The sequence below is a fragment of the Sceloporus undulatus genome, chromosome 8 (genome assembly GCF_019175285.1).
Source record: "Sceloporus undulatus isolate JIND9_A2432 ecotype Alabama chromosome 8, SceUnd_v1.1, whole genome shotgun sequence".
NCBI lineage: Eukaryota > Metazoa > Chordata > Lepidosauria > Squamata > Phrynosomatidae > Sceloporus > Sceloporus undulatus.
In genome coordinates, this window is record NC_056529.1 from 36,398,340 (window position 1) to 36,414,068 (window position 15,729).

At 39.7% G+C, this 15,729-nt stretch overlaps 1 protein-coding gene across 4 annotated transcripts in view; it reads left to right on the forward strand.

Moving 5' to 3' along the window:
• Window positions 1-650: 650 nt before the first annotated feature.
• TMC7 (transmembrane channel like 7) overlaps window positions 651-15,729 on the forward strand; it is a 36,685-nt gene continuing 21,606 nt past the window's right edge. For 2 of the 4 annotated variants that reach the window (XM_042438130.1, XM_042438131.1), the window contains exons 1-3: window positions 651-779; window positions 3,598-3,832; window positions 4,504-4,652. In XM_042438130.1, coding sequence (XP_042294064.1) covers window positions 725-779; window positions 3,598-3,832; window positions 4,504-4,652 — 439 coding nt within the window. In that variant the 5' untranslated portion in view covers window positions 651-724. Of the gene's footprint in view, window positions 780-3,597; window positions 3,833-4,503; window positions 4,653-5,680; window positions 5,791-15,729 lie in introns of those variants that run through there. The other 2 variants (XM_042438133.1, XM_042438132.1) reach the window with 2 other exon arrangements.

Below are 15,729 nucleotides of genomic sequence, written 5' to 3' on the forward strand. Positions count from 1 at the left end.
GAAACACACTACAGGAATAACCCAGTTCGAGACCGCTTTAAGGGTAGTTAAGACGGATCTCTGCAAAGACACCATTCACTCTTCTATTCAGGATCAGAATATTATATCTTGTAATTGTTTGACCGTACTGTTATTTTAACTGTTTTAATGCTTGAAAATTATATATATTATAACCGTCCAATTAAAAATAATAATTGTAAGCCGCTCTGATGGCTTTTAGAGCTGAAAGCCAGGGCATAAATACCATAAACAAACAAACAAACAAATAAAATATGTTTTATTCTCCTGTCTTATTGTTATCGTTGGGTTGTCATCCCACCTCGAACCACAGAGGTGGGAAAATATCAATACATTTTATTATGATGATTATTATGATGATTATGAACTGCCCTGCCTCAGTGCTAGTGAATCCTGGGAATTGTAGTCCGTGGTGGCCCCAGACAGAGGAGGCTCAGAGACTCACAAAACTATAGTTCCCAGAATCCCCTGGCATTGAGGGGGCTATTTCTGCACTGTGCTTTGGAGCTGATACAGCTGACAGGGGAGGCCTAGTCTGAGGGCACTTAGGGCAGCTAGGCCTGCGGAGCCAAGGAGACGTTCCTCGCCGCCAGGGGGCGCTGTGGGTTGGCGGGAGGCGGACTCTCCTTCGCCGGAAGCGGGCTCCAGGGCGGCTGGGCTCGGAGGGAGGGTGGTCCCTGGCCGGCTTCGTCCCCTGCCGGCAAACATGAGCGAGCCGCGGGTCTCGAAGGCCCTGGAGAGCCCCGGCGAAGGGAGCAATGGTGGGTTGTGGTGGAGGGAAGGGCTGGGCGGCGGAGGCTGCATCCACACTGGGGAAATAACCCGGTATGGCACCGCTTTAACTCTTTTTCTGGCTGAAGGCTATGGAATTCTGGGAGTTGGGCCCCACAGCAAACTCCAACTCCCAGAATTCCATAGCCTTCAGCCAGGGCAGTGAAAACAGTGTCAAAACGGGTTATTTCCCCGATGTGAATGCAGCTTGAGTTTAGTGGGAGGGTTGCCACAATTGTCCAAGGTGGGGAGTCATTGGCACTGGAAGATATGGCTTAGATTCCAGCTCCCGAGAGAGTGGGGGGTAATGGGAGCTGTAGTTCATCTGGTGAGTGCACAAGTCCCTTGCCTCTTCTGTAGTAGTGAGTCTCTTCCGTAGCACTTCGAATCCTATGGCTGTGGAATTCAAAGACATAGCCACATTAGCCTGTGGGTTCAGTACGTAGAGAGAGATCTTGTAGCGCCTTTGAAAAGGTGCTACAAGATCTCTCTGCGTGTCAGTTTTCCACAGTTCCTTCATTTATGAAAAAGGGTGGGGGTTGAGTGACCTTTCCGGTTATCACCTTGTCTTTACTAAACTTTCTTCACTGAGTTCAGGAACTGGGACATCACAGGCTGCAGCCGTAAGATGGTCGATGTGTCTTCAAGTTCTACAAACCCCACAAATTGCATGCAGTTTTCTTTGGCAAGGATTACTAAGGGAAGATTTGCCAATGTGCCTTTCTCTAAAATTCTCCCCACAGCAGCTATTCTCAAGCCTGCCACATGTTTTAGGCTTCAGCTCCCAGAATCCCTGAACATGGAGCAGGCTAGTTTGGGCTCCTAGGAGCTGAAATCAAAAACATCCAGGGGCCAAAGTTTGAGAACCATTGATTGGCATACAGAGAATCATAAAATCATAGAGTTGAAAGAGATCACAACTCTCAGTCAAAGCATACCTGACAGATGGCCATCCAGCCTCTGCTTAAAGACCGCAAAAGAAGGAGTCCCCACCACTGTCTGAGGAAGGAGTGTGTTCCACTGTCAAATAACTTTCATTGTCAGAAAGTTCTTTCTGATATTGAGGTGGAATCTTTCCCCTCTATCTTGCATCCATTGTTCTTGGGCCTATTCTCTGGAATAGCAGAAAACAAGCTTTCTCCATCCTCAATATCACATCCCTTCAAATATTTAAACAAGGTTATCATATCACCTTTTAACCATCTCTTCTCAAGGCTAAACATGCCCAGCTCCCAAAATCTCTCCTCGTAAGGCATGGTTTCTAGACCCTTCACCATTTTAGTCGCCCTCCTTTGGACACATTCCAGCTTCCCAACATCCTTTTTGAATCACGGTGCCCAGAACTGGACACAGTATTCTAGCTGACCAAGGCAGAATAGAGGGGCACTATTACTTCCTGTAATCTAGACACTATACTTCTGTTGATGCAGCCTAGAATAACTGGCCTTTTTGGCTAACACATCACACTGTTGACTCATGTTCAGCTTGTGGTCAGCATTTACGTAACGAGTGCCCAGTGGCGCACGTGTTACACTGCCCTTGCGGCATAAACAGAACCCGCTTATCGCAAGTTCTTTTTCTGCTGGAGGGAAGCCACACAGTATGGCAGCTGCGGCTTCCCTTCAGTGGAAAATCAGGCTGGAAGGCCGCTGTTTTTTGGCGCCTATGATTCATTCTGCTCTCAAGAGGTTCTTCCATGGAGCGACCTTACAAGTCCCTCCAATAGTTCATAAGTTCCCTTGGTGGGATCCAGGTTTGGTGCTCTGTAGATTGACAAATTCCCCATTCAAAACTTTAAAGGAACCTTTATTAAGATGTGATTAAGCTTCTGTTTCTGGTGGCCTTCACATTGGCTCAAAGAGTTTTGGAGTTAACAGCTCTGTCAGTCAAGCAAAATTATTATTGGTTTGAAGCAGACCTTGCTTTGATTATTGATCCAACCTTTGTTCCAAAGTCCATTTCAAAACTTACCCATGTTTTGTCCGAATCCATTATATCTTCTTGAGCAAAGGTGGCACATATTAGATGTAAGAAAGGCAGTAAAGTATATTTTTAAAAGACAGGGATGTTCAGAGACTCTGTTTGTCTCAACCAATCCATGCACTTATGGCACAAAGCCTCAAAAGAAATGTTACTGAGATGGTTAACAGTCTGCATATTTCTTTGTTACAGTTTGGCTAAAGTACCAAGGCCAAGGTTTGTTAGCTCATTCTATGAGAACTACAAGTAGCAGCTTCAATAGATGATGTATGCAGAGCAGTAGGCGGGAAGAGATACGTTTATCTCTTTACAAAATAGATAAATATATGTCTGGTCAAGCGGCATAGGAAGTAAGAGGGACAGTGCTGCAAGCAGTTATTCAAGAATTTGATCTTGGTGGCTTGGGTATATCCCAGTAGATTGCTCTTTCAGCCTATCTGAGAATGAGAGGTTGATACTTATGACAATATTCATTCTGGGGGAGCTCAGGGAGCAATCCACTCTCATCCAGTGGGGTAAAACACATTTTCTGTCTGTCCTGTCATTGTTTGATTGTCAAGGCTGTGTAATTGAGCTGAGGGGAGTTGGTTGAGGGCAACATTTACAGTGGGTTAGAATTCTTAAATCCTGGCTTGAGCAGTTGACATATATATAGAACCCATATAGTTAACTGCTCCTTCAGTCTCCCCAGAATGAATATTCTCAGTAAATATCAACCTCCAACTCTAATCCAACTAAATGTCCCTGAGAAGCCCATAAGACTTGAAATTCCTGAGCTCATCTATTTACTCTCTTTTTCCTTCTCCCTCCCCCACTCTTTTTTTGTAGAGGTTTTTCTTCTTGATTCACAGACTGTATCACCAACAGTTGCTTTTCTGCAAGAGTTACCCAGTTTCCAGTCTATGCTGAGGAGGAAGGCATCAACTGGAGGATCACAAAACTACTACAGTTTAGCACCATCAGCTTCTGGAGAGACTAGAAATCTGTTGGAAGGAGTTGCATCAAGCTCTGCTCAACCACTACGAGAATATGCACTAACTATTACTGAGAAAAGACGCTTAAGGTTTGACCCATAATTTTTCTATAAATTGTAGTAGTACTGGGATCCATTTGTGATTTAAAATGACACTTAGGAATAGATTTTTTTTCTGTTATCTAAATCTGCATCTAAGTTGTTTGTGCATATATTTATCCCCAGCTTATTTATTGCTTTATTTTAAAGAAACTAGGGGGCAAAACAGACCAGCAATAAGAGCAGTCCTGAGGGGGGTGGCATGGGTGCCACACGCTGCCTGCCCTGACTCTGCCTCCAAGCTAGAGTCATGCCACACACCCAACCAGGCGGCAGGCAATGTGGTGTCGCCCCTTTAGGGCCATCTGTTTTTGGCCTAGATTTAGAATTACCATAGGGTATATTGCAGGGTTGTGATGCATTTCCTACCTATCATGCTTAAGGCATCAAATAGTAGTAATCATTTCTTTTAAGCCTGGGAACCTACTAAAAAGGAATGTGGAAAATAGAAGCTCAGATTTGCCTAGATCTCTGCTAAATTCTATACTTCACCTGAAATCAGAAACAGAACAAAATATTATTTCAATGTGAGATGGTGTGGAACAAGCACACCCATGTTCGTAGGCTACTGAAGAAGGTCTTATTGAACCTTCTAAAGATAACTGACCTTTCAGGGACTCTAAAACCTGATGTCCCTCTTATATTTTATTTTCTCTTATCAGAGATATCCAAGAAGCCAACATAAAATATCTTTCAGTTTGGAATCAATGGAGGCAGTCAAGCAGAAAGTCACTGAGAAAATTTGTAAAAGATACCAAAGAAATGTCCTCCTGGTTGGAACTTTGGAGACATGATATCCGCAGCATTGAGGGTATGATCATGCATGTTGTTTTGTACTGCCTTTGGCAGCAGTGGCAACTACAGCTGTTTCTCCTGAGCTCCCTAGCTATTTCTCTCTCCTGCAGGATGGAGCTGTGTGTGCTGCACAACCTGTCCCACACCCTTTAAGCTAGCCTTGCATGTGGTTAGAGTATGCTGGTCTATCAACAGTGCTGAAGGAAAACTCAACTTCTCATTCAGTTAGCTTCTGCATGTGAAAGAGGAGGGAATATCATCTGTTTCTTTATCTCAAAATGTCCTGTGTTATCCCTGCTTATTTGGAATGCTTGTTCATATTTTGCCCATTCTGTATACATATGCACAGAACAGGAGAATATTTTTGGCATCCTAGAAGGTATATGTAGGAGCACTTTGTCATGATTCCACTTATGGACTGAATCAGGAGCAGAAGAAAGAGCAGGAACAATGGACTATATGAAAACTGCAGACTGGCATGGCTCTTGGTGTGGCTTATAGCAGTGGGCCTCTGTCCAGTTGCACAGCAGTTGTGCCCTGGTGTGTCAAGACCTGCTCTTTCCCTTCACAGTTCATTGAATTTGTCTTCTGTGTTTCATACAGTAAAACATTATGGAATAGCAGGGGTTAAACGGTTGGTAACGCCAGTGATTCTGTTGAAGCCTTGGTTGATACCTGGAATAATGATCTCAACAAGGCTATTGACACAATCACTCCCAAGCATCCTTTCCACACCGCTCCTAATCGGATCTCCTGGTACACCAAAGAACTCAGGAATATGAAGCGGGTTGGACAATGACTAGAACGCTACTGGTGGAAAACTCGACTCTTATGTGACAAGACATAAGAAATTTCTTTGTTCCTATAGAGTGGCAATACGTGCAGTGAAGAAATCCCTTTGCTCTGCACGTATTGTGTCTGCAAATTCTTGCCCAGAAGAACTGTTTAGGGTAGTAAGGGATCTGACACAGATTCTAGCTGCACAGAACCCATTACTTGACCTGACAACAGCTTACTGTGACGCATTTAACAACTATTTTGCAGATAAAATCTCTCACATAAGAGCCGACTTGGACATTGGTGTTTTAGCAGAACCAACTGATGAGGTGTCCAGCAACTCTGTGGATGAGATTATACTGGATCAGTTCGAGTCTGTGAGTACCGATGACGTAGACAAGCTCCTTGGTAGTATGAAGAAGACAACATGTCCTCTTGATCCTTGCCCTTCATGGCTGGCCGTCCAGGGTGGAGATGCCTTGAGGATGTTTCTGAGAGATATTGTCATTGCATCCCTTAGGGAAGATCAATTTCCATATTGTTTGAAGGAAGTGGCTGTTAGGCCGCTTCTGGAAAAACCTTCCCTAGACTCTATGGATATGAATAGCTATAGGCCAGTATCCCATCTGCCATTTCTTAGCAAAGTGATCAAGAAGGCTGTTGCCCTTCAGCCCCAGGTTATCTTGGATGAAACCGATTATCTAGATCTATTTCAAACCAGCTTTAGGACAGGATCTGAAGTTGAGACTGCCATGGTTGCTTTACCTGATGACCTTTGTCTAGGCATCAACAGGGGAAGTGTGACCCTGTTGGTGCTATTAGACCTCTCAGTGGCTTTTTTTTTAATAATAATATTTTATTAAGTTTAAAAAATACATCAAGAAAAAAAGGGGGGGAAAACCACTACGAACATACATACAATCACATATAACATGTAACAATCTAACTTTACTATAAACTATATAATAAAACATATGTCATAACCTCCTATAGTATCTCTCCTCCCCAAATATCTAAACCAGATTCTATATCTATCCCTCCTCTTCCCACCTTAGACTCTTTCTATTAAGTTCCATCTTTCCTGTTCTTCCTTATATTTCTTACTTACCTCATCTTCCACTCTCTCTACTTTCTTTCTCTCTCTACTTTCTTTCTCTCTAACCTACCTACTCTTACCTTCGTCACTTACTAAATCCCACCTCTCCTACATACTCCTTCTAACCAACTCAAAAACAAAACAAAACAAAAAAGACTCTCTTTCTGCCTTACCTAACATAGTCAGGAATTCTCACATATCTTCTCACTCATCCCCACACTAAAACCCTTAACTTCCACCACCATTGATTAATAAGATCGTATACTCTCTTACCACATAGTTATCTTCCTTCAAACTAAGTCAGTTCACAAGCTTTTAACTTTGGATGATAACATTTTTTCTTTCTCATATTCAAAGTATGATTAAGAAAAAAGAAAAGAAAATACCACTATTTCATTAAAAATGAAAAAGGTCAGTAAATATGCCTATTATAATTCTAAATCAAGAACGCACCGATTCACTTGTACGTCTAATCCAAGCCTATCTCTTCTAACATTATTATAGTTACAATCCATTCCATAATATATTAATCATAGCTCCCAGATAAAGACAAAGTATATTTATAAAATTATATCACCCCCATTTCTTCTTAATATATGGCCTGTTCCAGACTGCCAAAATAAAGCTGCTTCAGGTCTCTTTGGAGGTATGCTATTTAAATGATGCATGGATCCTAAGAGTCCGGAGGTCGCGCCAAAGCCACACTCCATTCCTAAGCACTGAGTGCAGCTTTGGTGCAGCTTCCGGATTCTTAGGACGCATGCATCATTTAAATAGCATACCTCCAAAGAGACCTGAAGCAGCTTTATTTTGGCAGTCTGTAACAGGCCTATGTTAGTACTTTACACCAGTCTTTCGAGCTTGAATCCCATGAGTCTTCATTTATCTCGCAAGAGAGTTTATCCATTTGCATCATATCATATAAATACACAGACCAGTCTTCTAATTTGGGTAATTCATTCGACCTCCATTTCTTTGCAAGTAAGATCCTAGCGGCAGAAACCATATACATTAGGATTTTCCCATATTTCTTATCTAATTCATCTTCAAACATACCTAATAGCATGGCTTCAGGAGTGATTTTTATATCAATTTCTAAAATCTCATTAATTTCTTTAACTAGAGTTTCCCAAAACTTTTTCACTTTCGGACAGGTCCACCAACAATGGAAATATGAACCAATGGCCTGATCGCATTTCCAGCATTTATAATTTGTATTCTTATATATTTTAGCCAATTTAGCTGGTGTTAAGTGCCATCTAAAGAACATCTTGAACAAATTTTCTCTTAAATTTTGAGCTGCCGTGAATTTAATATTATGTTTCCAGATCTTTTCCCATTGACTTAAATTAATAGTATGGTCACAGTCTATTGCCCATTTTATCATTGATTCTTTAATTACTTCCTGTTCGGAATCCCAACTTATTAACACTTTATATAATTTACCTACCATACCTTTAGAATTATCTTTAGATGATAGAATCTTGTCCATTTCAGAGCTACTACCTATTCTATCCCAACTTTTTAAGTCCTCTTGTGTTTTGGAACAGATTTGTTGATATTCAAACCAATTTAAGTTAAATCCTTGTGTATTCACTTCTTCTAGTGTCTTAATAACTAATTTCTTTCCATCAGATTTTAAAATATCTTCATAGGTAATCCAAACTCTGGAACGACCTGCCGGATGAGATCCGTCAGATAACATCATTAGACAACTTTAAAAAAGCGGTCAAGACGGATCTCTTCCGGCAGGCCTTTCCAGATTAACCATCCCGGCCCAGGTTCCTGATTCCCTCATTCCTCCCGTGGCCCCATCTTAGTGATGGTCGAGGATCAACAGAGGGATATCAGGGTTTTTAGTTTTTAATTGTTGTTTTTTTGCATTGACATTGTGTTTTTAATATGTTATACTGTTTAATATTGTCTTAAGGGGGGGAGGGATAAAGTGTTTTTAATTGTCATATTTTATATTTTACTGTTGTTAACCGCCCGGATTGGTTTGCCAGGGCGGTATACAAATAAATATTATTATTATTATTATTATTATTATTAATTCCCTTCTCTATCCATTTTTGTTCTGTAGATAGCTTCTAAAGGAGAGGCCCACTTAGGGAGCCCTGTTACTATCCTACGTTTATGTTTTTTCCAAATTTTCAGCAATGGCTGTCTGATACAATGATTGTTGATGGACCGATCCGCTTTCTCCTTCTCATATAGCAAAAAAGCATGTATTCCAAATTTAAGTCCTTCCCCTTCCAATTCTAGAAGTCTTCTATCCTGTAAATTTATCTAGTCTCTTAACCAATTTAAGCAATTAGCCTCATAATAACATTTAATATTAGGAACCATTAATCCACCTCTCTCTTTTAGATCCTGTAAGATTTTTAATTTAACCCTTGGTTTTTTCCCGTCCCAAATGAAATTCGTTAAATCTTTTTGCCAGTTTTTAAGAGTTTTTTCTGAAATCCAGATCGGGAGTGCCTGAAAAAGAAATGTGATTTTGGGTAAAATATTCATTTTCACTGCCGCAATTCTGCCTAGAAAAGAGAGATGTAGTTTATTCCATCTATATAATTCATTTTTTAGTCTTTTCCATATGGTACTATAGTTATTTCCAAAAAGTTTGTTTGTTTTGTTTGAGATGACCAGTCCTAAATATCTTACTTTCCTTTTAACTTTCTATTCCCGTACGATCACTTAACATGGTAATTTGGTCTATATTCATATTTTTAGTCAGGATTGCCGATTTATTCAAATTCACTTTACATCCACTGAAGCTCCCAAATTTCTTCAAGGTTTCCATTAAGTTATCTACATTCTCCAGTGGATTTTCCAGATTTATAAATAGATCGTCCGCATATGCTCTAATTTTATACATATGTTTTTTTTATTTTAACTCCTTTCAGTTCTTTATTCAATTTGATTTTTCTAATTAGCGTCTCTATTACCAGTAGGAAAAGAAGAGGGGACAAAGGACATCCTTGTCGTGTACCTTTACTTATTGGAATTGGGGGGGTCTTATCTCCATTTATCAGAATATTGGCTTTTTGGGTTGCATAGAGATTTTTAACGCGTTTACAAAATCTTTCACCTATATTCATATCTTCCATAATTTTAAACATAGCCTTCCAATTAACAGAGTCAAATGCTTTTTGTAAATCCAAAAAGAAAAAACCCGCTTGCTTATCATTATGTCTGTGATAATATTCCATTATATTTAACACATATCTAGTGTTGTCTCTCAATTGTCTACCTGGGAGAAATCCTTTTTGATCAGTATCAATTAATTTACTTAAGATCTTTCTAAGTCTTTTAGCCAAAATTAGGGTGTATATTTTATAATCAGAGTTCAATAATGAAATAGGTCTATAATTAGCTGGGTCATCATCTACCTTATTTTCTTTCAACAGTAAAATAATATTCGCTTCTTTCCACGTGTCCGGGATTTTATTAGTAAGCGCTTCCTTAAATACTAGATATAGAGGGTGGCATAGTTCTTCTTTAAATATTTTATAGAAAAGAAGGGGAAATCCATCAGGACCAGGCGCCTTGTGTGATTTCCCTTCTTCTATAGCTTCTAGGATTTCGTCAATAGTTATGTCCGTTTCCAGAAAATTTCTTTGGTCTTCGTCTAATTTTGGAATAATTCCTTCAGTAATCCAATCAGGTGTGCCTTCAATATTAAAATCTTCTTCTTTATAAATTTCAGTGAAATAATCAAAAAATGTTTGTTTAATTTCCTCTTATTTTTCCATAATTTTCCCTTCCCTTTTAATTTTCAAAATTTGACTTTTGCTTTTCTTTTCCTTTATTTTAAGAGCCAGCCATCTCCCTACTTTATTCGCATGTTCAAAGTAATCAAGCTTACTTTTCTTTATTTTAGCCCCGATTTCATGGGTCAGAAACGAATCTAATTGCTTTTGTAAAAATTTAATTCTGGTTTTAACTTTTTGGTTATTCAAATCTTTCAACAATTTATTTTCTTCTTCCTTTAAAAGGACTTCTATTTTTTTAATACTTTCTGTCTGTTTCTTTCTCCTTATGCTATTTTGCTGGATAAAATAACCTCTAAAAACCGCTTTTGCCGCATCCCAGACTATTTCAGTACTTACTTCATTATTCATATTTTCTTTAAAATAATTCTTAATCATGGTTTTTGCTTCTTTGACTATTTCCTGATCTAATAGTAAATCTTCATGTAATCTCCAATTTGGTTTTATTTTCTTCTCTTTCAAATTTAATAACAACATATTATGATCCGATATAGTTCTAGGAGAAATTTCCATATCAGTCAAATTTCCTATAAGAGTTTTTGAAACCAAAATCATGTCAATTCTCGCCAAGGAATTGTGTCTGGGAGAGGCAAAAGTGTATTCTTTTTTATTTGCATATAATTGTCTCCAGACATCTATCAAATTTAAACTTTCAACTAATTCAAAAAAGGATTTCGGTAGTTTTCCTTGTTTTTCTTTAATTTTCTTTGTCCCAATTCTGTCCAATTTTGGGTCACATACCCCATTATAATCACCCATTAGGATCAAATTTTCATACTGCAGATCCAGAATTTTCAAGAATAAATTTGTATAAAATTTACTTTTATTCTTTAACGGACTGTATATTCCCACAACTAATGTTTTTTTTCCTTCCAATTTGATTTCCGCCCCTATAACATACCCGTCTTTATCCTTAAAAATTTCCTTAGGATCATATTGTTTCTTAATATATAGAATAACTCCTCTTTTCCTTTTAGAGGCAGTAGCAATGAATTCCTTACCCAAATTATCTCTGATAATTAGTCTTCTGTCTTTATCAATGATATGAGATTCTTGAATACACATTATGTCAGCTTTTTGTTTAGTAATTAAATTGAACACTTTACTTCTTTTTGTAGCTGAGTTCAATCCCTTTACGTTCCACGATATAACTTTCATTGTAATATCCTACACACACCCCAAATGGATTTAAGTTTACCAATACAGTCTATAACCTCTCTCACCCCAGGTTTTATTCAACAGTGATTATCACTAATCTTCAACTCTCGCTGAGATGGTTTCTCCTTCCAAACGAAGCAAACTACTGGCCGTTTGATCTGATTTCGCCAACTTTTCTTCTTCTCGTCTTTTTAATTCTCTTCTAGTTAGCATCCTTTCCTTGGAACTCCCTCCCTGACTTTCTTTATCAGAGCCGATCTCATTGTGACTTTCAATTTCCTTTCTATTTTTAGCCCAGAAATCTCTTGATTTTTCAATCGAGTCCAGTTTATGTTTCTGGAGTTTCCAGGTCACCGTGATGCCTTCCACATCTTCCCATCTGAATAGTATTCCATATTTTTTCAATTGATCTGTCAAGAAATGATAATCTCGTCTCGCTCTAAGCACCCTCGGGGAAATGTCCATGAAAATCTGAATCCGTCTTCCATCTATAATCAATTCCTTTTCGTAGCTGTTTTGTATTATCAAATCCCAAGTCTGTTTCCTGACACACTGCACCACCGTATCCCTGGGAAGATGTTTGAATTTAGCATTTTTGGATGAAAGGCGAAAAATCCGGTCAATTTCCCAGGGAAAAAGTTGGGCAGATTCTTGTACAAAATCTGCCAAGAGCGGTGTTAAGGTTTTATATAAATCCTCATTTTCAGTCTCTGGGATCCCTCTCAGTTTCAAAGAGGTCTCTCTGATTTTATTTTCCATTCTTATCATGTAAATTCTGTCTTCCTTTTTCTCTCTAATTAATTTTTCAATTTTTGAATCAGTCTGTCTTTGATCTACCTACAATTTCTCCACTTTCTCTGTCATCTTCCCTAGATCTTTAACAATTGCTCCTAGGCTCTCATTGATGCCTCTTAATTCAGTTCTTATCTCATTCTTTATCTCTTCCTTCATTTCCTCTTTTATTTTTTGGTTATCCAATCTACTGTCCCTGATCTCCTCCCTTATTTTTGCCAGTTGTTCCATTAAAAATACGTTTGGATCCAGGCTTCCAACTGGAATATCTGAGGGACGCCTCTGAGCTTGATTTTGATTTGGTTGTTGATGTTGCTGTTGTGTTGCCTTCTTCCCTGAAGCCATGTTTTTTAGTTAGCAGTCTATTCTGCCTGTATTCCTTAAATTACAGTACTTTATCTTGAGTGACCGCTAGATGGCGGACTTCGCTTATGTATATTGTCAGCAGATTTCACCTTCTTCGTAGACACAACAGTTCTTATCAGCAATTTAGTAACAATAATAGCAATAGCTCTCAGCGTTTTCAAGGTCACACTCAATAAACCACCTGGAGTACGAAAATTTGTATAAGCTCAAAGGAAGGAAGAGAAACGAAAAGAGGATAAGCAAAAATAAAAGTAATTCAGTTCCTTTATATCCAATGGAATCCTGCAAATCTCAGCTATTGGGACAGTCACAGATTCAAAATCATTCAAATAGTTCCACTAAGTATGTAATTACAGAAAGAGTTACATCCGCTTTGGGAGGGTATTCTTGTAAAGAAGAGATTGTAAATAAGACTGGGGCCAGTTTTAATTATAAAAAGAGCTTTGCAGATGTTATAACAGTTGATCTTCTCTTTGGGTGATACTTTCTATTTTTTACTGAATCTTTTTGCTAGAGTGTATCCTTTGTGAGTCTCCCCAGATTTAGGCTTGAGAAAAAGGCTCCGTTCACAAACTTGTTCTTTCGTTGCTGTTTACTCTGGGTTTAATCCTCGTAAACCCTTGCTTTATGAGCCTTTCTTTTGAAATGGGTCTCTTAAAGAGAGGATAATTTGGTGGCTTCCCACGAAACAGAAAGGGGGGTGACCTAGATGTTACCTTGTCACCTGGGAAACAGAGGCTGGAGCTTGCGGCAAAAGTCGCTCCAAAACCACAGCTGAAGAGTTGCCCTCGCAGACCTCTCTCCCATTCCTGGACTTCGTCAAGCTTCAAACTTCATTAGCAGAGAATTCTTTAGCAGAGAATTCTTTCCACATATCTCCGAACGGGGATTTGTCTTGCCAATTAGGGGGCCCTTTGCTTCTCCCTAATTCCAGGAGAAGAATTTGTCTCCCTTCGTTGGTAGATAGGGAGAATCGCCGCGGAAGGTGGCTGGGGTTTGGGAGCTATTCTCAAACCTCAGCCATTGCTTGCCAGCTCTTCCCGGAAGTCAGACCTCTCAGTGGCTTTTGACATGATTGGCCATGACATTCTCCTGGAACGCCTGAGAGAGTTAGAAATTAGAGGCATTGTGTTACAATGTTTCTGTTCCTTCCTCTCGGGCAGATTCCAGAGGGTGATACTTGGGTACAGTCGCTCTGCAAAAAAGGAGCTTAACTGTGGCGATTCTCAAGGCGCCATCCTGTCCCCGATGCTATTCAATATATATATGAAGCCGCTGGGAGAGATCATCTGGAGACATGGGGCGCGGTGTTATCAGTATGCTGATGACACTCAGATATATTTCTCCATGTCTCGGTCTAAAGCTCTGACTGCAGATGGCATCTCTCCTCTTAGTGAATGTCTTAAAGCAGTGATGGACTGAATGAGGAAAAACAGACTAAAACTGAATCCAGACAAAACAGAGTTACTCACAGTTGGGGCCCCTAACCCAGGTATTGAGATTCACCAACCAGTCCTAGACGGAGTCACACTCCCCTTAAAGCTCTGTGTTCACAGTCTGGGGGTGCTCCTAGATCCGTTGCTCCAGATGTCAAATCTGGTAAATGCAATGGCCAGGAGTGCCTGTTATCAGCTTTGGCTGATAAGCCAGCTGCGTCCTTTCCTGGAACTGGGGGATGTAGAAACTGGTACATGCGCTGGTAACCTCACGACTCGATTTCTGCAATGTGCTCTACATGGGGATACCTATTAGTTTCCAGACACAGTACAAGGTGTTGGTTATTACCTTTAAAGCCCTACATGGCTTGGGTCCAACCTGCTTCCATATAATCCACCCCGTGCATTCAGGTCCTCTGGGAAGAATTTATTGCAACCTATAAAGACCAGGTTAACTGCAACTTCCCAGAGGACCTTTTCTTCAACCGCTCACAGATTATGGAATGGCCTGTTGGAGGCAATCCATCATATTACCAGCTTGGACAGCTTAAAAAAGGCTGTCAAGATGGATCTCTTCCGGCAGGCTTCCCTGAATAGCAAACCCAGCCACCAACCAAATCCACTTTCCCACTGAGTACTGTGCCTGATCTGCCTGTCCCTGATTATTATAATTGTATTACTTTTAACATTTAATCCTGTTTAATTAATGTTTTAGGGGAGGGAGGGAATGTTTGGGATATGGGGCGTTTTAATTGTAAGCTGCCCCATTGTCTTTGACAGAGAGGTGGGGTAAAAATAAAGTTTTTATTTATTATTTATTAAGATGTCTTTAGACAGAATTGCTATCATTTCCATATACCAGCCCAATATTCTCTTTACCCAGCCCTACAGTTTTGCAGGCTTTTTTACAGTTTGTCTATAAATCAGTACAACTTTGTGTACCATCCTTAATTAAATCACCCCAACCCCCTTTTAGTACTTTTGATTTATGCTCTCTCCCATGGAAAACAGCATCCTTCACACATCTGTGCATTCCCCAACCAGGCAATTATCTTTAACATAAGTACAATCCATTGTCTGGGGTCTTCCATCACTACACCTCCTATCATTCAAATACAGTGGTACCTCGGGATACGAAATACCCAGGTTACGAATTTTTCGGGATACGAAAAAATCCCATAGGGAATTATTGTTTCGGGTTACGAAAAAACTCCGGCGCTATTTTAAATGGAGCCGCGGCAGAGCCGCGGCTTTTTCCCCATTAGCGCCTATGGCATTTCGGCTTACGAAGGCTTTTTGGGTTACGAAAGCGGCCGCGGAACGAATTAAATTCGTAACCTGAGGCACCACTGTACATATATATATTCTACAACATTATATTAATAATGGTTAAATATTAACCATAACTGTTAAACATAAACATTCAACATAAAACAAAATCAACCAATTCATGACAGAGTTGATGAGATTCTGAGGTGCTACCATGCAGCATTTTCTCTCTAGCACTGATGCTTTTGGAGGTTGTGATTGCTCTGTATCTAAGCAGCAAGTCTGAAACCTGGGTGTTTGGAGCAATTTCTCAATGCATCCTCCCTCCATTTGACTTCCAGGAGTGCAACTACAGAAGGGCAGTGGCCTGATCCATGATCATCTGGGTTAAGTGCCATTCAGAAGCCTTTCACTTTCTGCATTCTT